This window comes from Eretmochelys imbricata, chromosome 4 (assembly GCF_965152235.1).
Source record: "Eretmochelys imbricata isolate rEreImb1 chromosome 4, rEreImb1.hap1, whole genome shotgun sequence".
Classification (NCBI taxonomy): Eukaryota; Metazoa; Chordata; order Testudines; family Cheloniidae; genus Eretmochelys; species Eretmochelys imbricata.
This window is the reverse complement of record NC_135575.1, coordinates 69108001-69135524: the sequence shown is the minus strand read 5'-3', so window position 1 is coordinate 69135524 and position 27524 is coordinate 69108001. Positions and strand designations below refer to the sequence as shown.

Here is a 27524-nt window from a genome sequence, read left to right as displayed (position 1 = left end):
CTCTCTATAAATGCATCAGTTGGGTAAATAGCAGGGAGGGTGAAGAGCTATTAAAGTTCACGGAGAATGCTGGCACAAGCAAAACTAGATATAAACTAGCCACAAACAAATTCAGGCTGACAATTAGAAGAAGGTTTCTAACCATCAGAAGGATGAGATTCTGGAACAGTCTCCCTATAGGAGTTGTGAGGGAAAACAATTTATTTAGTTTTAAGAGAGCTGGACAAATTTATGAGTGTGATTGTATCATGGGCTTGCTTGTGGTGGTAAGGGGGGACAAGGCTCAACTGTGTTGGAGTTCACTTTTGGTTTATGTCATATGTCCTAAAAGCTCATACTTTGGTATTTCATCTAGCCATCTCCAGGGGTCAGGAATGGATTTTATCTCCCCCTTCCCTCCCCCAGTGTATTCTGTTGGGTTTCTTTTAATCTCCTTTCTCTGAAGAATGAGGGATGGTCACAGCTAGAGATGGCACATAGGATGGGGAGGGTCAGGGCTCTGAGGTGGCACTGAAAATTCTCTCTCTCAGGTGCTTGGCTGGCTGGTTCTTGGTCACATGCTCAGGGGCTAACTGATCATTGTATGTGTGGTCAAGAATTAATTTCCCCCTAGGTCAGATTGGCACTTACCTTGGGGGATTTTCAGTAGTTATGTCTGAGTCAGACGGGACCATGGGCCAGATTCTCAGTTGATGCAAACTTGATAGTCCCATTGAAATCAAAGGCCATATGCCAATTTATACCAGTTTGCCTATCCCAGTCTCTTCTAGGCCTCATATGCTATAAAATAAAACTTAGATTTGTCATTTTGGTCATTTATATTGAAGTAACCTATAGAATCCTAGAGGTGGTTAAGTTTGAAATACTAGTCAGGTTTATTTCTTTCTAGTCAGGTTTATTTCCACTGATGTGCATTATATCTGCTTAAATTTATAAGGCAATTTTTGTTTCACTTGATGATTTTCCATTCAGCATCTCCACTTTGTATCCCTCAGTTTCCCATTTAGGAACTCACCTTTTTTATCATGTTGAGCATTAAAGAGAGAGAATTAACCTGTTTTAGTGTTCCTTACTGAAGTCTATCAGGTTACACAGCTCCACCCTTGAGAAACTCAATTCTCCTTTAAAAAGGATGGAATCTTGGTAAAGTAGCAGCTACAGTTCAGATATACTCAATCCAATATTTGAAGCGTGAAGCATAGTAAAAAACATAAACTGAATCAACATATTACAATAATCCATATGGAATGGATGAAAGCATCAAATTAAAATGTGCATAACACAGAGATATATCTTCAAATGGAGATTTTCCCCAAAGCCTCTCACTGTGATTATATTTCAAATTACTTCTCATATTTAAATCTTGCTGTCTAGTTAAAGTTTTTTGCTCTCTGATGAGATATTTTCCCTTAATGTATTATCCCAACTGATTATTCTGTAGCATCAAATATGACTTTCTTTCTCTCCTGGTTTTGATTTAGCTTTGGAAACTTTTTAAATAATCATTTACAGTAAAATCTGTGTTATCCAGCACTTTACCAACCGGAAAACTCTATAAACTGGCATTTCTGATCTTCATTGAAAGCCTGGTTTATAGTCCAGTTGGTGCGGGCCTGGCAGGCTCCCTACCTGGCTCTGCATGGCACCCCAGAAGCAGCAACATGTCCCTACTGCTCTTAGGCTGATGGAAGGACACAGGGGGTTGAGAGTGTGGGAAGGGGTGTGGGGCACAGGCTCTGGGAGAGAATTTGGGCGGGAGGGGGCTCAGGGTGGGGGTTCAGGTACGGGAGGGGGTTCAGGGTGCTGGATCTGGGCAACGCTCATCTGGAGCAGCTCCCCACAAGCGGTGACATGTCCCTGCTGCTCCTAGGTGGAGGTGCGGCTAGGCGGCTCTTCCTGCTGCCTCCACCCACAGGCACCCCACTCCCTGCCCCAAGCCCCCTCCTGCACCCAAACTCCCTCCCTCTTAGTTAACTGGAAATTTTTACTTACTGGAACCCCCCGATTCCCTGAACATGCCAGATAACAAAGCTTTTACTGTATTTAGGAAGTATGAGCAATCGTTATCATGTAATTACCATTAACCATTAAAAATGAATTTATCAACTTTGTTTATGCAATAATTCAGGCAGCATTTTATTTCTATTTGGAAGGGTAATAGAAGTTACAGGATGATCCTCCTTACAAAACGTAAGGCATGTTTCTGGGTTTTCTTAAATTGAATGACAATTCTGTCATTACTCATATTAACAAATTAAATGCAAGTCTAGAACTATTAATATTCAAACAAATGTGATCGTTTTTGTTTATCCATTAGAGATTGTGGATGTAGCTCTTCCAAGCATTCACTAGTTTTGCAGCCTGTGTTTGTTTATATACTAATATTGTATACCAAATCAAGCATTACTATTAGACAGTTCTCCTTGGGCTACTGATTTTCATATATCAGTGGACTCCATGGGATTACCTTAGGTAGCCCACTGATACCCGTACTGGGACAGAAGAAGAAAAGGTCTCTCCCCAGATGATAACTTCAACCCATAATAAGAATAATAAAATATATAGAAGAAATCAACTCATTTAAATGGGTTAGCTCACATTCAAGACTCTCCAAAGAAGAATTTAAAGTCACTGCTGTCCTCCCAGTGAACCGACGGGGTAGATTAGTGAGTGACTCAGTGGTTGAGGCAGGTTAGTGGAGAATTAAGTTATTCAACACAGAGATTCACTATTGGGTCAAAATGCAGATATTCCGTTTTAATGCAATAGGTAACAAATTATTACCCTTGTCTGCAGCAGGGCTTGTTGGGTCCTAGAGAAGGGGCTGGTGACTGATTAAGATCTACTTAGTATTGCTCTCTATAAGAGGCAAGAATAAAAAGCCATAATTCCGGTCACAAATGAGTTCCCTCAAAATATCTTAAGGCAAAACTCTGTTACAGATTTTGTATACAGTATGTTATGTTTGCTAATAATAATAATCCAGTCTCTCTCACTGAGTCCATTCCACGAACACTTAGGGAAAGATTCTCACACTACTCCTTGTGTTGTTTCACCTTCATGGGTACAACAATTTTGCTCCAGGTGTTTGGCAAAATTTGCAGTCTCATCTTACCCATAGGTTTCAGAGTAGCAGCTGTGTTAGTCTGTATTCGCAAAAAGAAAAGGAGTACTTGTGGAACCTTAGAGACTAACCAATTTATTTGAGCATAAGCTTTCGTGAGCTACAGCATCCGATGAAGTGAGCTGTAGCTCACGAAAGCTTATGCTCAAATAAATTGGTTAGTCTCTAAGGTGCCACAAGTCCTCCTTTTCATCTTACCCATAGACTCTATAGAGGCAGGAAACAGTGCAGAATCTAGCATATCAAAGTGACATTATGAGTGTCCTCAAAATCTTTGTATTCTATATAATACATTCTTCTCATATGGTTTCAAGCCAGCCCTTTACATGGGGCACAGAGTTAGAAGAGAATGATTTAGGTTTCATTAGCAAAAATGTTTTCTTTGTGATGGAGCCTTGAAATTGTGTGGTCAGTAGAAAGCCAGAGAAGGAATAACCTTTAGGAAGTGAATCTGTCTGAGAACAGAAATAGTATTTTACTGGAGGGATTCATTCAAGATGTGATGATCTGAGAATAAATCTTTATTGGGTGATATAATAATTGAAATAAAGGCAAAATATGCTGAAAGATGTTGATTTCTTTTTGTTTAAAAGATAGCTTCGCTTTGATCATTCCTATTTACACTCATTATTTAAGAACATGCCATGTGGTATTCACTGCTGAAACTGATATTCCCTGCAGAGAGAGCGGTGTGAGCTCCTGCTGTGAAATCAAGCTAGTCCATTACTAAACACTCCTCCCACTAGAAGAGATTCTCTCAGAACCTGAATTGACTTGCAGTATCTCCTAGGAAAAAAGGAAACTTTTGAGCAGTCACTACTGCATCCCTTGCTGTTTTCTTCCTATTACTCTGAGCTGTAATGTAGAAACCACCTGGCCTTTTCATTATCTTTATAACAAGGTCCATGATCAGAAGTGATAGCTAATATTGTGTAGGTCTGGTAACACTGACTTGCTGTGGGATTCGTTTCCTTTTAACCTAATTTGCTGGATACGTTTCAATCCTTGACATAGCAGAAGGTCCTGCATTTTCCTTTGATTTCTGGTGCAGCTACCCAGTGTTGTCAAGGCAACCAGCATCAGTGTTTTCTTTCCTACAGTAAACTGAGGCTCAAACATTGTAAGCCTTAAATCTCACTCATTTCTTGTAATATGTAATTCACCAGTATGCACAAAGGCACAAAGCTATTACTTTTTTATTGGCTATCATGTCATTATAGGGAACAACTCTGTGCACAAGGGAGAATGTGTATATCAAAGCTTTTAAAGTTAAAATAATTCTATAGCATTTATGTCCGGTTGTGATGCCTCAAGGTTACAAGGGACTGTTTTGTACAGACAGTTGTTATACTTCTAGTGTTTTAGCAATTACAGTTGTGCTCTACTGCTAATTTGTATGTAAACAGTTCACACATATGCTTGTTCTTGTGGTGCAACCTTCTCATGACTTGTGCCACAACAAAAACAATAGGTCATAAATATTTCACAGTGGGAAGTCTGCTCTAGCGACCTATCCCAATATTTCTTTTTGTTCTATTCAGTGGCAGTTCTGCTGCTCCTCTCCCAATTTACAGTGCCTTACACCAGCTGAGAATCTGACCCCTCAACCTTTCATGGCCTAGAAACATCCCCAGGATATCTTCATGCTAGCAAAATGTCATCACATCATAACATTGTGCTGTGACACCCCAGTGCAGCAGCCTTCCTGAAGAGAAGACAAGCTGGCTTTTATTGTTTCTAATATTGTTTTGTTGTTCATGGAGATTTGGGCTCTATTTTAAGATAAACAACCAAAGCTTTGGTTATCATAATATAAAGCTTCTTAAAAATCAGCTCCTAAAAATCATTTCCTCTTTTACTCATCAGCCATTCCCAAGTTCTGTATTTCTCCTGCTACAGTGGCTGATCTCAGTAATGCTCATGGAAGTGTAAGGAATTCAGGACATTGCTCAGCTTTAGATGTTTGTGATGTCAGCCACTGCTGCACAGAAACCTGAACCTGAATCTGGCTAGGTAAAATGCCTTTTGTACAGTCCTAACTCTCATTGTGTGACACAGTTAACAAACACTTGGGGGCTGTGGGTAAGCCCAGAGTCCCAACTGTGCTCCCCACAGAAATGTTGCATTTCAGCAGGAGCTGAGATTATTACAATTCTGCTCTACTCAGTTGTGTGGCCTGTGGAACTCAGAATGAATCTAGACCTTTTATCCCCATCCTTTTTGCTGGAGAGTCCAGTCAAGCATTTCCTAATAGTCATATATTAAACATGGGTCTTTAGAATTTACTGAGCCATACTAGAAAATGTAAAAACATAAGAAGCAGAAAACATCAGTTTTTCAATTCTCAGTCCCAATTTTGACCTAAAACAAATCTGAAGCTGTTAGTTATTTGTTGACTCTTAGATGGTTCCAAAAATACTTGAAACATTCCGTTTTTAGAGCTTGATTTTGAAGCTGATGGCAATTTTGCCATTGGCTTTAATGGGAGAGGGCTGTTCGCCACCCTAATACTGATTAATAATGTAATAAATGACAAATTAATCAAATGAAAATATCCAAACTTTACTGAGATTATTTAAACTAAACTTCCAAATCATGTGAGTAGTTCTGAATGGAGGGCTTCCTTAGCTAAGAAGCAGATTATATATAGAGTCTGCCTGGATCTGCTTTGCTTGTTATTGGTGGAATAAATGTAACTATTTCATTTACAATATATATCATGGCTCTTCTCTTGTAATCAACTGCTATTTTCGCAGCACTAGGTCTAAATTATATTAAATTAGGGAAAATAATATATTTAATTTCCTATATTTTACAACTTTCAGTATTGAACTCCTTTTTCTTTTAAGTTTAAAAATATAGTCTTTCACTACAAGGATGTAAAATTTTCTATATGTACCTCGCTCTCCTGCCACATGATGTTCAGAAGTTGGCTATGTGAAAAGTAAAAGCACAATATTAGATCTTTGCTAGAGGACTTTGAGAATGTAAAGCTTACCTCAACTCTTCATCTGTGTGTTATGGCTGTACTTTTGTGAAGGACTCAATTGTGTACTTTTGTGAGGGACTCCCCTGGATTATTCAGAACAGATTGGTCCCACTTAGCTGTTTTTGTTTCATTGTATCAGATAATCATTTCCATGGAGAAAAGTATAAAAGACAATGAGTTAGGAGTAGCTATTTATTGACAAATTGGCAGATTTTTTGCAAAGGTCAAATTTAAAGAAAATAAAGCACCTCCCCTCTTTCAATCACTGGGATGTGGCAAGTCATGCATTTGAATCTAACATATATATATTACACTTGTACTTGAACAGTCAAGTGTACTGACCTGATCAAGCTGAAATGCATGAGAAAATGTCAGACTGACAGACCTTTGGCCTATACAGTCACGCAGCCCAAACAACACCTTTCTTGTGAATCAGACTGATTTGAATAAGTGAATATCAAATACTGGGTTCTATTTCCCCACCCAAATAAGGTTAGATTATTCTTCAGGAAGACAATAATGCCCACATAAAAAATGGCTATTTTCAGGATCACCTGTACTATTTACTGGATGAGTAGGAAGGAGCAGAATTGGCTGGGGGCAATGTTGTTTGCATCTAACAGAAAGAACAGAAAATGAAAATAAAAACAGGGACGCAGATGGGGGTTTGGGTGACAACTTTTAGAGGTTCATCCAACTCTTATCAAATTATGCCTGAACTAAAGGTTCCCAACTGCACGTTAATGTAGTCCCATTTCATTCAGAACTACGCTAATGTGCTCTAGGGAATTTTTAGTGCATGCCAGCAGGATTCACATGGGCCATTTAGTGTGCAACGCGCTGGTGCACATTAGAATTTACATCCTTTCTGGTGCATCCTAAGGCACCATGTAGACATGCCCAAAAAAGATTTGTACGTGGTTTCCTAATATGCAGTCATGAAATTATGGACAGTGACACTTCAGCATATTTAGAAAGAGGCCTGAAGAATGTATTTCAGCAAAATGTAAGGCTTATACTGAGGGGAAGAATGATTGGCTTCAGCTAAATATATTTTTCAGAAATATTTGAGGGTTTTAACTCTGTCTTCTTCCTGAATGAGTACTAAAGTTTCTAATGAAGTTACTTCCCTTTTGTGTCAGGATTCTGTAGAAGCTTTCTTTGAGATATAGTCTTTCGTTGTTGTGTGTGTATTTATCTGTGTATTGTTGCTTCCAACATACAAAGGAATACTTCTCTCAATCCATATTATGGAACATACATTGATGTGAAGGGGAGTTGTGCGCATGGATTATATTGATGATAGAAAATATAATACCTTCAGGTCAAATTACACCATAAGATCTCCAGCAAATCTCAAATAAGTTACTTATAGTTTTGTCTGTAACAAATAAGCGAGCATAGGGGATTCTCTCTCTCTAAAGAGTGGTTTTACTCTGATGCTAGAGCAAATGGAACAAAGGAGGGGGGAAGTGTATGATTTGAAGAGAACAGGACATTTTTAGCATAATACAGTACTAAGTGCAATCCTTTTCCCTTATATTGGCTTAACACAAAGCAAATGCAAGTGAAAATATTTTCCAGACTTTACAGGGAATTACTAATATTACACAGTAGCCACAGGAGATCTGGAGCCACCAGGATGATGGCTGGATGCATGAATTTTGACTGGGACTTAGTAAATAATAGAAAAATATAATTTTTTTAGTATTTTATTTAAAATGTCTGCAATTTTGAATAAATTATCTAATTAATATGATTTGATCAGTTCTAATTTTGGCACATGTATCTCAAGGTGGTTCCAGGTCTCATAATTAAATATTTTGGGAACCAAGCTGTGTCGTGAGTAGAGAGGGGAAGGTGATCCATGAGAGGTCTCTTGCTAACAAAACTATGATAATTTGTTAATAAGCACCCAAAAGTGCTATAAGCACTGTATAAAACATAATAAAGACATAGTCTTTGCCTCAGGGAGCTTTCAATCTAATTAGACAAGACAGAGGAAGAGAGAGACACATATAGATGGGTATAAAAGGTATCAATGTAAGAAAAAGCCTGTTAGAAGAGCCTGATCTAAATCTGGGGAAAAAAGGAGAATTTGCCAAACTGCTGAACTTAATCAACAATGATTGCACATTTCAGAAAGAAAACAAATAGATGTGAATACAGACTTAATAAGAAAAAGTAAAGAACAAGTCTAGGGAGGAAAACAGAGTGAAAGTATTATAGTTAAAATGTATGAGCATATGAAAGAATGTTCTAGTTATGGAAAGAGGCACAAACCTAGACAATGTCCAACGTATGTCAAACCTGCCATATCTGCAAGAAATAGAATCATGTTGCAAAAGTTTGCAAACAGAGAAGTCTTGAAACACTTAGAAATATACGTTTAGTTCAAAATTCAAAAGTCTCAAAGAGGATACCGAATAAGTAATACAGCGCTTCAGTTGTATTTATATGATTTAAAATTAGAATATCAACTTTCTAGAGTTTATGAAGTAACCAATGTAATTGAAGATGATATATTTTAAATAAATTTTTCCTGTAACAGAAAGCTTAGCAACAGATTACCTAGGTTTTTTCAAGATTATAAGGAAAGGATTAACTGTAAATATCGGTCAAGTTTCTATCAAATGAATTATTGTGATAGAGGATCACATCAACTACCTTGTTTGAAATCAAATGTACACTAATGTAGAAATTGGGCTTAGAAATTGTAATCTTACGATGCCATGACTAATAATGGTCAAGTATGTAGATTAAATTGGAAATATTTGAAATAGTTACCTGCAAGACCAGACTCAGTTTAAAGAAGAAATATATAGTACAGCAATCTGTCTTGAGGCACATTACTGCTAGGTGACTTGTCTTTATCTTCAAGGATTTAAAGGAATATAATTTCCTACACACACACACCGCCTTACATATTATTTGCACATACACTTCATAAAGACTATGATGACCAGTGTGACACAGGCTTTCAGTAGAGATCTTACATAACACTCTTTGAGGGAACTAGTATGTAAATACCAGACCCAGAGGATCCCTGTAACCCTAATGCACCCTTCTGCCAGCTAGCATCAAGAGGTCCTTGGGTCACAATGTTAAACATTCATCTTGTTAGTTCCATCCCCCCTTTCCCCTCATTCCTCTTGTCGGTGCAAGTGACTCATCCTCCCTCTTTCCCATTGCCCTCCATGCTAACTATGCCTTTGTTCCATGCTCTCTGCACCATTATAGATTTAAGACCAATGCCAACATAAAAATAATCAGCCATGCAGATGGTGCCCATATTACTTGGTGTTGAGAGGCAGATAGATGTATTGCCATAGAGTGGAAAGACTTGCTCTGGCATGGTTCTAGAGGAGGTGAAGGAAGGGGGCTTCATGGCTGGTCCTATCTCTGAAAGTGGTTTTCACAACATGTTCAGCCTTAATGGCGTATCACAGCCAAAAACCTGGATATGTCCCATACCAAGACATAATACATGCCATTAGATATACCACTAACATTCCACTAACATACAGTACGTGCCATAAAATGCAGAAGTCCCTATTGCTTTGTTTGGGACTCTAAAATCTTGGATTAACTGTTGTGAGCCTGGCTTTCCAGCACAAATGTAACTGTGACTTATGTAGTTTTAGCCCGAGTTAGTTTGACCTACTATACAAATTTAGGTTATTCCATTTGATAGCTGGAGCAAGACATTTTACCTAAAGATATATGCTGTAGAGACATCTTATAGGGGATCTTGCCACAAAGATGTGCCGTAATTTCTTTATGGCAGAGTGGACAGGGAAAGGAATTGGCTGGCTGGGGAAGAGCCAAAGATGTGAGCAACAAACCAATGGAATATAAAAAAGGATTGCCCAAGAGTCTGGTTGAGCAAGAGCGGGTGGTAGCAGCAGCTCTTGAGTGAAGGTTCTTGGCAGAGGGTCAGGGCTAGATTTCATTTCCCTTCGCTCCTGTGTGGATTATCCACATATAGCCTGTCCTCTCTGACTTTGCATGAACGATGGATTTGTCTGCAGCCAGAGTACGTCCTTTCTGGATATCGTAATGAGATAGACGTGGCCATCTTCTAGCTGTTTGTCAGAAAAGATCACTCCCTACTGATGTGGAGGAAAGCCTTATCCATCTTGGATTTCACCCAAGCTATTCTCTGTGGTGGCACTGAGCTCCCCGTGATAGCGGGAGCTTCAGTACTGGCCTGTAGTGCAGCACAGTCCCTATTATGACCGTCTTTTGGATTGCATTAGCACTAAGCGGCCACAGCTGGAGACTCATTGTGCTAGGCATGTCCAAACACATAGTGAGAGACTGTATTCCCCAGATTTCTTGCAGGCCAAGTGGACAAGACAAATAAAGATTCAGAAGGGAAACTGATTCACAGAAACGAGAAGTGACTTGCACAAGGTCACATGGGGCTAGATTCACAAAGGAACTTGGGCATGGCAATGCTGAGTGTCACCCTGCTTAACTTTTACATGCCTAGAAAAAACACCTGGTTAGCACCTAGCTTCTTAGGACCCTTCCTGTGGGATTCACAAAAGCCAGCATGCTAGGCAGCTCCTCCCGTCAGGTAGTCAATGGGAGACATTAAGCCAAGCGCTGTGTGCTCAGAACTACCCCTCTCTTGGAGTTAGATGCCTATAAAATTATTTGGAACAGAGGGACTATAGGTCTTCGACTTTCTAAGCTAGTGCTGCAACCATCAGCTATAGTCTTTTGTTCTTTCCTTCCGCACCTCTCCTGTGATTTTCTCATAATTTATCCAAAGTGGAACAGCTTCAATGGGAGAATCTGAGGGAGCCCCACATCAGAATACTGAATGAGCCAGTGGTTAGGGCCCTCACATGAGAAGTGGCAAATCCCACTTCAAATCTCTTCTCCCTTTCAGGTGGAGTGAGACTTGACCTGGAGGTCTTCCTACATTCCCGGTGAGTATCGTAACCACTGGGCTATTTTTTGGTAAACTCACTTATCAGGGGCTGATCCAGTAGGCAAGGACTGAGTTAGGTGGCCAAACACCTCTCTTCCCCCAGTCATGAATCACACAGGGGCTTAGGCAGCTGGACCCTTGGTGTAAGGTTGCAGTGCACACGCTCAGAGGCAGAAACATAGGCACCTAAGGGAAATTTTACTGCAATAAATGTAGGCTCTGCGTGATTTTATGTACCTAAAGGATTCAAGGACAAGGACTGATCAGGAGTTTTGTGAATCCCAGTGGGCCTGATTCTGGGATTTTAGGCACCTAAAGTGGCAGCTAAATGCCTCAGGCCTTATGTGAATCTAGCCCTTAGGAGCTCAGTGGCAGAGCTAAAACTAGTGCCCTGTCCACTAGATCATGCAACATCACACTGAACAAAGACTGTATTAACTGCTGTTTCAACATGTGAAGAGGATCCTTAAAGGCTTTTTAGGGAGAAGGGTTTATGCATTGTAGAAAGCTGTTAATATTGCTTTCTAAATAAACAACCATAATGTGACATGAGCATATCCCTAATAGATGAGGAGGTGATGATGATGTTGGTTTGGAAGAAGGCCCTGCTATGGGCAGAGGATGCTATAATTATCCACCGTGGCATTTCTTGCACTTTCCTCTGAAGCATCCGTTGCTGGCCACTCTGAAACAGGATACTGGGCTGAATGGACCACTGGTCTGACCTAGTATGGCCATTCTTATATTAATGTTCCACATTCCTGCTTTTAGGTCTGTGCTAGAATATAGGTACTGGGGTGAGGATAGTTACTGAATTATGATTATTCTTGATGATACAGCTTACAGAAACAGCTACTTCATTTTGCATTTTAGAGATGATCTGTTCCAATTACTTAATATCCCTACTTTGCACATTTAAGGGCCTGCTAACTGATGACATACAAAGTTACAAATTCTTAAGCTTAATAAGTGGTGTGCACTGATTGTACCAACCGAGTACAACTCTTTCAGTTCACTGTCATTTTTAAAGAGAAATGTACTGCTCTTTATTTTGAAAAGGCTGCATTCTGAATTCTGTGAAGATAAAAATCTCATTACTAAGGTGTTTAGCAAAGTGAGGTATTTTAATAACATAGTTCTTCAATAATCTATGCGACCATTACTGCAGAAGCTGTAGAATCTTAGGGCTTTTCTACAAGCAGAGCTGCACCAATTTAATGTGTGTGATTTTAACATTTCTTTAGTTAAACAGATGTAAGTCTGTGTAGACACTGATTTCAGTTTAAACCAGCATATTTTAGGTTATGTTGATGAGGAACAGTGAAAGAAGTCACTGTTTAACTGAAATGAGTGCCTACAAAGGGATTTGTACCAGTTTTAACTAAATCAGCTTAGCTAAGGGTATGTCTACACTGCCCACGTTCCTGCGCGGCCGCAGCAGCTCTGTGACATGGGCAGTGTACACACGCTTTATCACCAGGGGAGAGCTCTCCCAGTGATTGAAAAAAAAAACAACAAAAAAAACCACCCTGAACGAGCAGTGGTAGATTTATTGCCAGGAGCACGGCTCCCGGCAATAAAATACTGTCTACACTGGTGCTTTTCAGCACTCAAACTTTTGTTGCTCAGAGGAGTGTTTTTTCACACACCTGAACGACTAAAGTTTTAGAGCTGAAAGTCGCAGTGTAGACACAGCCTAACTGGTGCAAATCTGTGTGTAGGCCAGGCCTTAGAGTATACAGTCTATGGACCATGTCTTTCTGTATGTGTCTACAGTGCCTAGCACAATAGAGACCTGATTCTGGATGCACAGTTAAGAGAAGGGGGTATGATGAGCCTAACACACATCTTACAGCAGGGGGTGGGCAAAATTTTTGGCTTGAGGGCCACATCAGTGTTGCAAAACGGTATGGAGGGCCGGGTAGAGAAGGCTGTGCCTCCCCAAACTGCCTGGCCCCCGCCCCCTCCCACTTCCCACCCTCTGACTGCTCCCCTCAGAACCTCCGACCTGTCCAACCCCCCCGCTCCCTGACCGCTCCCTCCCAGAACGCCCTGCCCCAACCTCCCCACCCCCGGGACCCCACCCCTTATTCAACCCTCCCTGCTCCCTGTCCCCGGACGGTCCTGACCCCTATCCACCCCTCTGGAACCCCACCCCCTATTCAACCGTCCCTGCTCCCTGTCCTTACTGCCCTGACCCCGATCCACACCCCCGCCCCCTGACAGGCCCCCCAGGACTCCCATGCCTAGCCAACCGCTCCTGTTCCCTGTCTCCTGACTGCCCCCCAGGAGTCCCTGCCCCTTATCTAACCCCCCCGCTCCCCACACCTTTAGCATGCTGCTCAGAGCAGCAGGACTTGCAGCCGCGCCACCTGGCCGCAGCCAGCTACGCCACCGCGCTGCCCAGAGCACTGGCGGCATGGCGAGCTGAGGCTGCGGGGGAGGGGCTGGGGGCTAGCCTCCCTGGCTGGGAGCTCAGGGGCCAGGCAGGACAGTCCTGCAGGCTGGATGTGGCCCGCAGGCCGTAGTTTGCCCACCTCTGTCTTATAGCAACCAGGCACAAATATACTCCCTACACTTTACTGAGCACTGGTGCCTCTTGGGTCCTGTTTATCTCACAGGGAAGGCCATGGACCTATCCCTTGTTCTTCCCACCCACTAGACCTGGCAAATGCTGCATTATCCTAAGGGGAGGTGCCAGAGACACACTCAGTATTCTGTGATGTACAGCAGGGTATTTTGTGCTGCATTAGGGTATAAGGTAGTCTTTGCTTCAGATCTAACCTCTAGTTCCTCTTTGGTTTTGCTTCACATACTACAAAGGCTAAACTCTCCTCTCTGAGCCACACTTCTGATTTCTTCAGAGCTCTTCTGCTCTCCCTGTGTGGAACCCCTATTGTCTTTTATTAGTATTAGTTTGTCTTTCTTCTTCCTCCCCACACGGATTGCCTAGTGAACCCATTCCATTCCTGAAAACAGTCTGATTCTTTCCTCCAGCTGGTAGTTTGATATTAGTGAGTGGTTTACTGTGGAGTCAGAAACAATTAGCACTTTGACAACTGACCAAAAAAATAGAAAATAAATGCCCCCAAGTTATGTACTCAGATCACACTGAAATATCTTGAGTGCTCAGTTCACTGCATCATATACTCGCTAAAGTCCTTATGGTCTTTTGCCCTGTCTTTTCCAAAAGATCATCCATGATCTGCTAATCATATTAGGCTTCTTTTGGGAAAGGGGCCACGCTTCTTTGTGTTTGTAGAGCATTTGAAATAGCACATTTTAGGTGCCATCATAAAATCATCATTTCAGACTCCCTTTTGCAGAGATTATTGGGTGGGAGCAGGGAGAAGGATACATACTCTCTCCCTCCCACCCCCCAATTATTTACCTTCTTGAAAAAAGAACAGAAACTATGTAATAAAATAGCCTTGTCTCTAGATGTGAACAGAAGCAGCTCCATGCAGGTGTGTGCTGCTTCTTGTATTCTGCTATTATGTTTATTTGCAGAATTATATATAGCAAGAAGGATTGATGCAACAGGAAAACACATCAAACACAAAAGATTTAATGCTCGATCACTATAGAATTTCCCTTTCCAGGGCTGCTCTAACCAAACCTAGAAAACAAAGATCCAGAAAAAGATACAGGAGTTACAATTAATTAATTCTACAGAAGCCCTTTCTCAGCAGCATCAGCCATCTTTCTCTACTTCAGACAGTCTCTGAGCTGCCTCTTTGAAGTGGCACAGCCCTCTGAGTGGCTGCTATGACATACTCAGGACACTGACTGACCTAGTCTTTGAGCCGCTATCATTTCTTTGCTGGCGATACCTGAATTTCTTGTGTTCTGAGCTCTTTTTTATCTTCTTTTCTTTTGAAGTTTGTTACACAGTACAGAAGGTTAGTTTCCTCCTGCTCCAAGCATTCAAAGGAGAGACACCTTTCCCCAAACTTGTAACTTCAATTTTGTATGTACAGCTATTTGCCCCTTGCAAGAGAAACATTTGTGTATGTAAATAGCACATTAATTTACAAATGTGGGTAGCTAAATACAAAATTGTAGGAATAAATTATTGTGGGCCAAGCCTTTTGGCCCAAGTGAAGATTGTGGGAAACCCTGAATGCAGAGAGGGGGTGGAAGGATGCAGAGAACTGCACCTTTAGCATGCTGCAGAAATATGCCCTTTCAGGGCTCTATCTTCCATACTATGGCTAATGCTTGAGCTACAGGATAGGCTAGATGAGGACTGTGTGGCTTTCTGAACAGTGAATCTGTGTCTCTGTTGCAGGGGAATGGGGAAATGTGAGCCAATGGTAACTATAATCCTAAGGGTGCAGCCCTTTTGGAGAGACTTTTGTCTCGATCATGGAACTGTTTTGCATAAAGTCTGTTTACCTACATGTTGTGTGCAGGGGAGGGAATTTGAATTGCCGCCATACTTTTATAGACTGAGTTAAGGCCCCTTTGAAAATTTGATCCAAAATGTCTATAGTAAGCAGTCTCTAGAACAGGGGAGGGCAAACTTTTTGGCCTGAGGGCCGCATTGGGTTTCTGAAATTGCATGGAGGGCCAGTTAGGGGAGGCTGTGCCTCCCCAAACAGCCAGGCATGGTCTGGCCCCTGACCCCTATCTGAACCCCCCTGCTTCTCGCCCCCTGACAGTGCCCCGGCAACCCCTGCCCCATCCACCCACCCCTTCTCCCTGACCGCCCTCGGACCCACCGCCCCTAACTGCCCCCCGCCACCCTATCCAACCCCACTCTCCTTCCTGACTGCCCCCCCGGGACCCCTGCTCCCATTCAAGCCCCCTGTTCCCTGCCCTCTGACCGCCCCAACCCCTATCCACACCCCCAGCCCCTGACCACCCCCCGAACTCCCCTGCCCTCTATTCAACACCCCCCACCCTCCGCTCCCTTACCGTGCTGTCTGGAGCACCGTTGATTGGCAGCATGGCTGCACAAGGACAGGCAGCCATGCCACGCAGCTCAGTGCACCGGGTCAGGCCGGGCTCGCAGCTGCACTGCCCCAGGAGCTTGTCGCCCAGAGCATTGCGCCGGCAGCGCAGTCAGCTGAGGCTGAGGGGGGAACAGCAGGGGAGGGGCCGGGAGCTAGCTTCCCGGGCCAGGAGCTCAGGGGCCTGGCAGAACGATCCACGGGCCAGATGCGGCCTGTGGGCCATAGTTTGCCCACCTCTGCTCTAGAAAATGGGACTGCATCCCTAGATACTTCAGAAAACCTGTCTTTGAGCAATTGCTTGAATAAAACTAGCATAGTGATTTTGATTAACCAGTATCACCTCAAAAAGACATAAAAAGAGGCAGTTTTGATCCTGCTGCCTTTTGACCTATAGCCAGCCCCCACAAGTACTATGGATTCCTGTAGATTAGCCAGCAGGGATAAGGAACTTGTTAACTACATTGGCTATCATAGTCTTATTTAGATACCCTTTCCTCACTCAGTGTAGGCAGACTGTTTAGATTCCTATTTCTGTGATGACTCATGATGATTTAGTTTGCAATTACAAAAAAAATGATTATGAACTTCAGTAACAGCTTTTAGTTTTCAGAGGAAGATCATGTCTTTATAACACAGAGGAAGCAAAAAGCTTGAACAAAGAGCTATGTGTACTGTTAACTAAGATTATTACAACCTTTCTATGGCATGAGCTAATAACAAAATGTTCTCTTTCTTTTTCAAAGGTTTTGGGATGTGTGCATAAAATCTACAGTGCACATTGTTTCTACTTCTATATTTAGTCCAATACACTTTTTTATGGTTGATTTTATTTTTGTGCAAAGTTACAAAATCTTGCTTTCATTTCTTTGTGCCTTTGAATGCTCTTCACAATACATTGTTATGAACTTTATGAACTCAGTACAGTCTTATTGCACCCTCTAGTGGCTAGCAGGCCTCATTCTTGAAGGAAACCTGCACACCACTTTCAAAAGACAAGTGCTGGAGCTTGAATTCATAACCTAGCTAGTCACTAAAAATCATGGTCTTAATCAGTGCTTAATTTGTAATGAAGGAGGCGCAAGGGCTTGAGCAATTTTTTAACTGTCGTAACTGATGTGGCAAGCCCAGAGGTGCCCGGGGCTCAGCCCTGGCACAAATTAAGCACTGGTCTTAATAAAGACTCTGGATTTATGGCTTATTACAACTCTCTATAACCCACTAACACCCCTCCTCCCACCACCACCACCACTTTGTCCTATGAATGGTCCCTTAGAGTGTGTGCTAACTACTTATGCTAAACTATCTGTTTGATCTTGTATTTAGCTGTGACTTTCTGAGTACCTTTCCCAGACCTGAAGAAGAGCTCTGTGTAGAAGCTGGTCACCAGCAGAAGCGGGTCCAATAAAAGTTATTACCACACCCATCTTGTCTTTCACAGTAAAAATGTAATATTCTAGTGGATTTGTTAAAATGAAAAATGCTGTACCCTATCAGTCTAACAATACAAGGAGATAAATATCCTGAGTAGTTCTAAATCCCTCATCATAGCACTCCTCTATTGGTTAGCCTTCTGTCACTCACCTCCGCTTGACCCTCTGCCCAAAATGAAAAGGAGAGAGAGAATTGAGAGATGCCTATGAAGCTTGTAACACAAAATTCCACAAGACACAAAGCATCCTTGGTATAAACAAGTACATCCCCAGTGAGTTTACTGGAGTTGTGGCAGGACTGGATTAGAACCATAATATTTATTTGTTGTACCCCTCATTCTTTCCCCACATTCTTCCGTTATCCATTTGTCTTCACTCACTCTGTAGTCTTTTAGATCTCTGCCCTGAAGAGCTTACTGTCTTCTTATACAGCACTGTGAAATCACAGTATAAACATCTCTCCAAGAGTGAAACTGGAGCACATACCATCACCACCCATATTGACACTCAGGGGTGCAATTATTATTTTTGTTTGTTTGTTTTACATAATATGCCTTTCCCAACCCCTCCCTCTCCCCCCCTCCTTAGACTTCTCTTGCTGTTTCTCTGGCCTGTCCTGCTTCCTGCTGCTGTCTCTTTTTCTCCACCAGCCTCAGTACAGCACCCCCCTCTTAGGCCAAATTCTGCTCCTAGTTGTAGATTGACTTTGAAGGGAGCCCCTCACTTTTATCCATTTTAGTCTCTTCGGCTGACTGCTTCCTCATTCCCTTCCCCAAGGTCTCACTGCTCGCCCTCTTCCTGTCCCCTTATGCCTCCCTAGTTAGATTCAAAAGTCTTTTGTGCTTCAGGCATCAACAACATTACATACCCAGTTTAACTTTGAGAAAAGACTAATTGGAGTGTTTGTTTCTCCTACGTGTTATCAATGAAAGCCCAGTGTTAAAGGAAGTTCTGTTTGTTGGTAAGTGTTATATTGTAAGCTCTTTGGGTCAGGGATGATCATTTATTGTTTTTACACAGTGCCTAGCACAATGGGGCCATGACCTGGTGGAGGCTACTAGATGCTAGCAATAAATTAAATGAAATCTGTGGAGTTTTCTTCACTATTAAAAGTTCTATTCCATACAGGTTTTCATACCTTGCTCATCACAGTAGTATCTGAGTGCTTGCCAGTAGTGCATGAAGCAACATCTGTCACTTGTTTATTCTCTCACCCTCTCCCCACAGGGAGAAGCGTGTGCAGTGGAGTGTCTTGTTTTGGTAGGGTGGTGGGGTTTTTTTGACTAAAAATAAAGTTATGCATTGGCAAAACTGTTCACGTGTTTTCTTCAGCCAGCTGTAGTTGAACTAGATATTTGATATGGGATTATGTAGTAGTGGTTATCAGCTACTTCAGTTAGCATGGAATCAGGTTAATGGGGGAGGACACTCAATGCCTTTGAACTTGATGGCTGTTAACAACAGACACTATTAGCCTAGATTTAGTTTAAATAACTCTAGAACTAATAACTTAGGAAACCTAATGCAGACAGAAAATAGGGAAAAGAAACTATTTTCTATGTTAAATCGATTCTTGAAGGTTGGCTCTAGTGGTTTTAACACCTGTTATTTTTAACCAATATAAGCCATGGCTATTTAGTTTTCTTCTGTGATGCAAGAGTCTGGGTTCCTTCTCTTGCCTGTATCTCACACTATCCTGACTTTTCCTCCACCTCCTTGTCTCGGGAGTATTCTGCTTTTATTTGTTTTTAATTGTTGTAACTGTTGTTTTGTTACATCAACCCGCTGAGATCACTGACTTGTAAAACTGTGGTATGAAGCCTTAAGAGTGAGGAACGCTTTTGTATCATCCTTTGACCTACCCACTAACACCCTAAGCTTCAGCCCCAAAGGTCTGGCCTTACACTGTACCTATATAGAGCACCGTCCCCAGAACCATAACTGTTTCCACATTCAGAATTGCTTCACTTGGAAAGTGGTGCTTTTGGCACATTTACTGAAGTTGCAGCATCATATAGGAATTACTATCCTGCAAAGGACACCAACATGACCATTTGTGTGCCAGTCCCGACATGGGTTTAAATAGGAACTATTACTGGTATAGCAATTGCCTTCTTGCATGAGCTGGAGAGAGAGAGAGCATGTATGTCTGTCAGAGAAAAATTCTAAGTCTTTAAATTTCCTTTCCCGCTCATCTTACTCTATATTTATTTTTCACTTCAGTTCTACCCCGTGCCTCCCAATTTGTGCAGTTGAACTTACCCTCTGGTTAGTGCCATTGCTTAGATACTTTATGTGAAAGAGCTACAACTAGAAAAGTCTCATTATCTCTAGAGTTCAGTCATGTAGTAATATGACCATCCGAAAGGTGGCACTGTTGTACTATGTTTTCCACCTACTTTACTAATATTCATGAGGGTGGTGTCTGTGGATTTCAAAAGTATTCATCAAAGTTAGAGGCAATCTGTTTTTAAATACATGTTTGTTAGACAAAAGGGTAGGGTGGGTTTTTTTAGTAGAATTTGTTATGATTGAGAGGAGGAACTGTGGCAAAAAACAAAAAAATTATACAGTATTAACAAAAGGAAAAGTCAGAGTTTGAAGTCAGCTGAGTTGCATGGGTGCAACTGAAGAGAGACTTTGGCCTGTTGTATGAAATCTATCCAGAGTCTTACCCAGGATTAAGTGACAGGTTTTTAAGCAACCAAGCACATTTGGAGTTCTGGAAGATGTGAATTTTTCTTCATAGCTCTAGATTTGGGGTGCTTGCTGCAGTTAAAACTAATATTTGCTTTTTGACTTCCCTCTCACTGTTAATCTGCCATTGCTGCAGAGACACAGGATTAGGTGTAACTCATAGGAAGGCGGTAAGAGATCAGAGGTGAGACTCCTTCCACAGGATCCTACGTTCTTATGAATTGATGTAGATTTGTATATAATGCATCAGGTAAGTTTGTGAAGCTTACAATGCTATCTTAGGGACATAAGTTATAAGAAAAATATTTTGTAATTAACCTGTCTTTCTTCTCGTTTCAAACAGGAACAACTAGAATGACAAGGAGGCTTTCTTTACAAGCCCACTTAATTTCTAATTCTTTTCTGATTACAGTGGGAGAAACTACAGATGACAACAAATGAAAGGAGGAAGATAGTCTGTTCAGTTACATTCCATATTATTGCTATTACCTGCGTTGTTTGGTCATTGTATGTTTTAATAGATCGAACTGCTGAGGAAATTAAGCAAGGCAATGACAATGGTAAGTGACTTTATCTCCTTCATTGCTAACATGGCGAGGGAAACATTAGAAATACAGATAGATAGCAAGGCACTTTTTATTTGTAAATATATAACAGGATTATAGGGAATTTGTTTGATGACAAAGCAAAGGACACACAATTCAGTTTACAAACCTGTTTTTTGCTGAATATATTTTCTTTCCTGCAGTGCAAAGAGATCACAGTTCAATGCACCCATCACAACAACTAAACCATTCAGTTCATTCTTTTCATTTTACTTCAATAGCTGGACTTTTTTAAAGCTACTATTTAAAAATTGATGAGTGAAACTTAAAAAGTTCAGTGCAAGTTCAGTTCAGAGCATCCAAAAGATTTAAGCTGCCCATCTGACCTATTGAAACCTCTCTTCTACAAAACTGGGGTAGAAATCTTGCAAAAGGCTTTCTTAGAAGATTTCAAGCAAGTTAAAACTTCCAGACCCAGCAGGAAACGCTGCATGAAATTCACCCTAGTGTAGAAAGTCCTGTGCAGCCCTTAATGTGGGAATTAAATGTCACAGAGGTCCTTTCCTGCATTCTCTACACACAGCTGGATTTCATCCTCTAACAGCAGCCTTTATTGTGATATTTTAGCACTTTCAGTTCTAGTGGGAATCCAGGCAAGCAAAGACTGGGAAAAGTGAGGGAGAGGGAGGAGTTACTGGAACAGTTTAGAACAGGGGTAGTCTATTTTTGTCAAGGTCCACATTTCTTCATCAAGGTATAGTCAATCTCCAGGATCCAGAGAAAATAATAAGTAAATAAAAAGATTTGGGGGTCTGTTCAAAAGCATATGGCAGTCCAGATTTGGCCCGTGCTCCACCTATTGACTACCCCTGATTTAGAACCTTAACAAAAGTTTTGGTTATTATTTCAGTACTAGTAGTATGCCAGTCAGGATTGTGGCCTCGTTGTGCTAGAGGGCATTTAAATACAGGACTGGATTTACATAGCTGATTTGTTTTACAACAGACTGCAGTGGATTACTGAACTAAGCAGATATTGCCAACATGCGTATAGTATACTACTTTAGTAGAGTTGCAAATGCTATGCTACCTTTAGTTACAAGAATCATTAAGGAAATAGTAACACATGGGAGCAAATCCTGGCTATGGATACACCCCTTGGCGCTCAGTGAAGTCAATGAGGAAATAGATTAGCACATTCAAAAACAGAATTTGATCCACACATAGTAGCATTTATTTGATTACTACAGACAACTGCAAAGCTCCCATCCCCTACAGTGATGCAACAGCAGGCCCACTCTTTTTCATATTGAAATTCAGAACTCGGATTTACTACCCAAAAAGTTACACGCTAGCCCAATAAAGTGGGAAGATGGGGGAAATCATTAAAAGTATTTTTCCCTATTTCTTCTTGGCGTACGTACTCCAGGGTCTGGTGAGATGACAGAAATATCTAATCAAACTAGCTCGTGTAAATCAGCATCGCTCCACTGCCTTCAGCAGAGTTACAGTGATTTACTGCAGCTGAGGCTATTGCCTGGTGTGTAATTTTTCAAAACTAACACCACATTCAATAGTGATCACTGGTAGGTAGGATTTTCAGAAGCTCCTAAGTCAGTGTGTGGAGTAGCTGTCATTTCCTTAATAAGGAGACCATCCCTGTCACTTAAGAGTAGGAGTCCAACTGACTTTCACTGGAACATGTGCTAAAGTCACTTTGACTTTCAAAAGTGCCACCCTGAAAAAGTTAGCACTTACTAGCAGTTTCCATGACAGGGAAATCTGTGGTAATTAAACACCATTCTGTAGTGATTATTTCAATGATTTCTCACTTACAAAGACTTTTCTAAGGCAAGCCAGTTGCATAAGCAGCAAAAACAGATGGTTAAACTAGGGCTGTTGATTAATTGCAGTTAACTCATGCAATTAACTCAAAAATTAATCGCACTGTTAAACAATAGAATACCAATTGAAATGTATTAAATATTTTGACAGGTTTCAGAGTAGACTGGATACAATTAACTTAGGCTTGAATAGAGACTGGGAGTGGATGGGTCATTACACAAAGTAAAACTATTTCCCCTTGTTTATTCTGCCCACCCCCCCCCCCACTGTTCCTCAGAGGTTCTTGTCAACTGCTGGAAATGGCCCACCTTGATTATCACTACAAAAGGTTCCCCTCTCTTTCCCTCCCCCACCCCCTGCTGGTAATAGCTCACCTTAAGTGATCACTCTCATTACAATGTGTATGGTAACACCCATTGTTTCATGTTCTCTATGTATATAAATCTCCCCACTGTATTTTCCACTGAATGCACCTGATGAAGTGAGCTGTAGCTCACGAAAGCTTATGCTCAAATAAATTTGTTCGTCTCTAAGGTGCCACAAGTACTCCTTTTCTTGTTTTTAAAATTTCTTGTTTTTCTTGTTTTCTACATTTTCAACTATTTTTATTACAACACAGAATAAAAAGTGTATAGTGCTCACTTTATATTATTTTTATTACAAATATTTGCACTGTAAAAATGATAAACAAAAGAAATAGTATTTTTCAGTTCACCTCATTCAAGTACTGTAGTGAAATCTCTTTAGCGTCGAAGTATAACTTATAAATGTAGGTTTGGGATTTTTTTTGTTACATAAGTGCACTCAGTGTAAAACTTTAGAGCCTACAAGTCCACTCAGTCCTACTTCTTGTTCAGCCAATCACTAAGACAAACAAGTTTGTTTACATTTACGGGAGATACTGCTGCCTGCTTCTTATTTACAATGTCACCTGAAAGTGAGAAAAGGCATTCGCTGGGCACTGTGGCATTGCAATTTGGCAAAGAAGGTACCAATGTGAGATATCTAAAAATAGCTACAGCACTCGACCCAAGGTTTAAGAATCTGAAGTGCCTTCCAAAATCTAAGAGGGACGAGGTGTGGAGCATGCTTTCGGAAGTCTTAAAAGAGCAACACTCATATGCAGAAACTACAGAATCCAAACCACCAAAAAAGAAAATCAACCTTCTGCTGGTGGTATCTGACTCAGCTGATGAAAATGAACAGGTGTCGGTCTGTACTGCTTTTGATGGTTATCGAGCAGAACACGTCATCAGCATGGAAGGTGTCCTCTGGAATGGTGGTTGAAGCATGAATGGACATATGCATCTTTAGCGCATCTGGCAGGTAAATATCTTGCAACACCGGCTACAACAGTGCCATGAGAACATCTGTTCTCACTTTCAGGTGACATTGTAAACAAGAAGCAGGCAGCATTATCTCCTGCAAATTGTAACCAAATTTGTTTGTCTGAGCGATTGGCTGATGCATCCGATGAAGTGAGCTGTAGCTCACGAAAGCTCATGCTCAAATAAATTGGTTAGGCTCTAAGGTGCCACAAGTACTCCTTTTATTTTTGCGAATACAGACTAACACGGCTGTTACTCTGAAACCTGGCTGAAGTAGGATGGAGTGGACTTGTAGGATCTAAAGTTTTTTACAATGTTTTATTTTGAATGCAATTGGTTTTTTGTACATAATTCTACATTTGTAAGTTCAACTTTCATGATAAAGAGATTGCACTACAGTACTTGTATTAGGTGAACTGAAAAAATACTATTTCTTTTGTTTTTTACAGTGCAAATATTTATAATTAAAGTACTGTACACTGTATTCTGTGTTGTAATTGAAATCAATATATTTGAAAATGTAGAAAATACCCAAAATATTTAAATAAATGGTATTCTATTATTGTTTAACAACACAATTAAACTCAAATTACTGCTCTACTGGTTGCAGCTAAGCCTGGCGGATGACCACCTGTGGATTCTAATCCTCCAGCTGACACCATATCCATCTTGGAGTGCCTCTCTCTAATGCCTCCCAAGCATTGCTTTGAAGTTTAATTATCCTGTTTCTAAAGCACCTCGATCGTGATTTGCACTCTATATGTTCTAAGGATTTTTAAAGATCTTCCATATGTGACTAATAAATTTATTTTAAGTAAAATATCGAGAAAGCAGCATTGACACAGAGGCATATGACATGCAATCTCAAAACCACACACTTGCATATTATGTATTAATGCCAACACTGTCATCATTAGATCTGATGCAGTAATGCACAACTGAGGGTTTTTCCCCCATTTTAGTCATACTGCTAAACATATGAAGAAGCAGCTGCAGTGTTGTTAATTATCCTGTGATTATAAAGCTGTTCCCAGTATAGCAATAATTGATTTTGTAAAGTTCTAAGACTAGTTCTAGGCTAAAGTGAATCATCTTAGCATTACTCATATCATTACGGAGTTCAAATTCTCTGTTCTGTAGCCTTAGTGTCATCACCCATGGAGACTTTTTTCTACAGTTACAGTAAGAAAGACCTTTCAAGAGTTTTTCCTGGTTTTTAAACTGAGAGCAAAGGGTGCAATGAGCAAAAACAGTATCAGGAACTGTAAAGTTCTTATATAACTAAGTAGGAAAATAGCAATGTGTTGATTTAGCAGAAGGAAAAAGCATACACGAGAGAGGCATAAAGAACAAAAAAAAGCTATGGTGCTGTTTTATTCACAAGGTGATTTCTTCCCACTAATTTGCTACTGAACCAATGCTACAGCCCCATACCAGGGGAACACATTGGTATTGTAGGTGCCACTGTTCAATGAGGTATAAAATAGGGTGTGCCAGGTATATTTACAGACCCATAGCATGCAGCAAACTAGGGTGTAAACTACAGTGCACCAAGTAGCCATGTGGACCTTGCTACTGCTCATTATGAAACTTTGTGCATGGTAGCAGGGTCCACGCAGCACCTTACTGTGTAGCAGACCAGTACACTGTACATACTCTAGCTTGAGTCTCCTTATAGACCAGCCATCAAACTTTAAAAAAAAAAAGAAAAAAAAAAGAAAAGCTTTTTATTTATTTTTTTCAGTAGTAGGGCCCAAAGCCCAGTGATCTGGCCATTCCAGTCTAGATAACTACATTCTGCCTACTTAAAAGAGGTACTATAGGCATGGGTACAATCAAGGGACATAAAAATGTCATCTGTTTCTAGTAAGGACGGTTATCTTTCTGTCTTAAGACCTGATCCTGCATTCCTTGTTAAACCAGAAATCCCCTATTGTACTAGATGTTTAGGGATCTGATCTTGTTTCTGTGATCTAGGGAACAGCTGCACTTCATGTGTGTGACTGTGTACATACAGTACAAATAGCATTAGGGATCCTTTGAAAAGAATAATGTTTTGGCAGTTTTATGTAATACTGGAATATACAGGCGACAGAAGAGACAAGCCATCAGCAAGACATTATGAAATGATGATGAAACTAATTGTAACTTGTTTCTTTGAAAGGTGTCCTTGAATGGCCATTTTGGACAAAACTGGTTGTGGTAGCAATTGGGTTCACTGGAGGCCTAGTCTTCATGTACGTCCAGTGCAAAGTCTACATTCAGTTGTGGCGCAGACTGAAGGCTTACAATCGAGTGATCTTTGTTCAAAACTGCCCGGACACTGCCAAAAAAATGGAGAAGAACCCTTCCTGCATTCAGAGCGCTGAAATCAAGGATGCTGCAGTAGTGCCAGTATCCCAGACAGGTACAAACTCACAGCAAGCGGCTGAAGAAATGACCTCTGAGGTCATGCCAGTTTGACAGAGGTGGCATTGTTTCTTCACTGAAGAAGGTGTGTGTGCATTTTACACCACAGCCCCTACAGGAAGCAGAAACAAATCATGCATTTGAAATAAAAGAACAAAAAACCCTGACCAGGGAAATGGATATAGTGAAGTAACATGCATTACTTATGGAATGTGACCGTTTGTGAAATAGTTTCTCAATTAGTCAGCCAGGTGTAGTGGAAGTGTAGAAAGCACAACAGAGAACAATTCTAACAGTGTCAAACAGACATGACAAAATGACCTTTTTAAACTGGATGACCAGGAGGAATTGGAAATAGACCTGCTATAACTGTTCTGTTACAGAAAACATCAACAACTTTCCATCTCTTTGTTACTACTAGGCATCCTATTTGCTGATCATCTTAAAGTGACACCACTAAAAAGTCATTTGCATTAAACTTAAATCAACAAAGTAAACAGACCTGCACCATGTCACTCACTTTCTAAATCTCGTAAAGTAATCATTACATAGTTGTATGGCTACATTGGAGCCTGAATGTTTTGGGAGCCATGTGAGCTGAGGATACGTGAAGCACATATTTAATGCTTTTGGATATGTGTTTATATTTTTTGCAAAATAAGCAATTTCAACAAGTAATCTTCAAGTCCTCTAATTGCCTCTAATGCTTCCTTGGTCCCATGAAATACAAGTATTATTTCGCCACAAGGCTCAAATTATTAGCTCTACATCTGGAACAACACTTTTAGTTCTGCTTATCTTAAAGTAAAATAAATGATACTTGTTAAGTGGTGAATTAACATGAACTCTCTGCCAATATATGTAGAAAGGATATATAGAAAGTTTTTCTCCAAAATGGAAAAAGACAAAGTATAGTCAGAGGCATTACAGGTTGAAGCATGCAGTCCATTACAAAAGAATATGAAATGAATTTAGACCCTCACACCCCCTAGGAATGACAGCTAAAGTGGAAGGTGGAATTTTTTAAGAGTTCATGCTTCAGTAATTCAGGTAATCACAAAAGAGCATACGTGGACCTATTAAAAGATGCCAGTATCGTCCTGTTCTGACTTGACTGGATAGTTATCCTCTGTTCAGGATAAGACTGAGCAATTAGGGATTCAACAGTTCAGTTGTTAATTTTGTGTTTTGAGCATTTTCATGTAAAACTGAAGTGTTAATAACATTAAAGAGTGCAATAGATAAATGAATGTAGATA

The 27524-nt window shown here is 40.7% G+C and overlaps 1 protein-coding gene across 2 annotated transcripts in view; it reads left to right on the top strand.

Annotated features, from left to right (window-relative positions):
• The window catches only part of MARCHF1 (membrane associated ring-CH-type finger 1), a 192774-nt gene extending 165452 nt beyond the window's left edge, over nt 1-27322 (top strand). For both annotated transcript variants that reach the window (XM_077815425.1, XM_077815424.1), the window contains 2 exons: nt 20553-20700; nt 26022-27322. In XM_077815425.1, coding sequence (XP_077671551.1) covers nt 20553-20700; nt 26022-26320 — 447 coding nt within the window. In that variant the 3' untranslated portion in view covers nt 26321-27322. The remainder of the gene's footprint in view (nt 1-20552; nt 20701-26021) is intronic.
• The last annotated feature ends 202 nt before the right edge of the window (nt 27323-27524 follow it).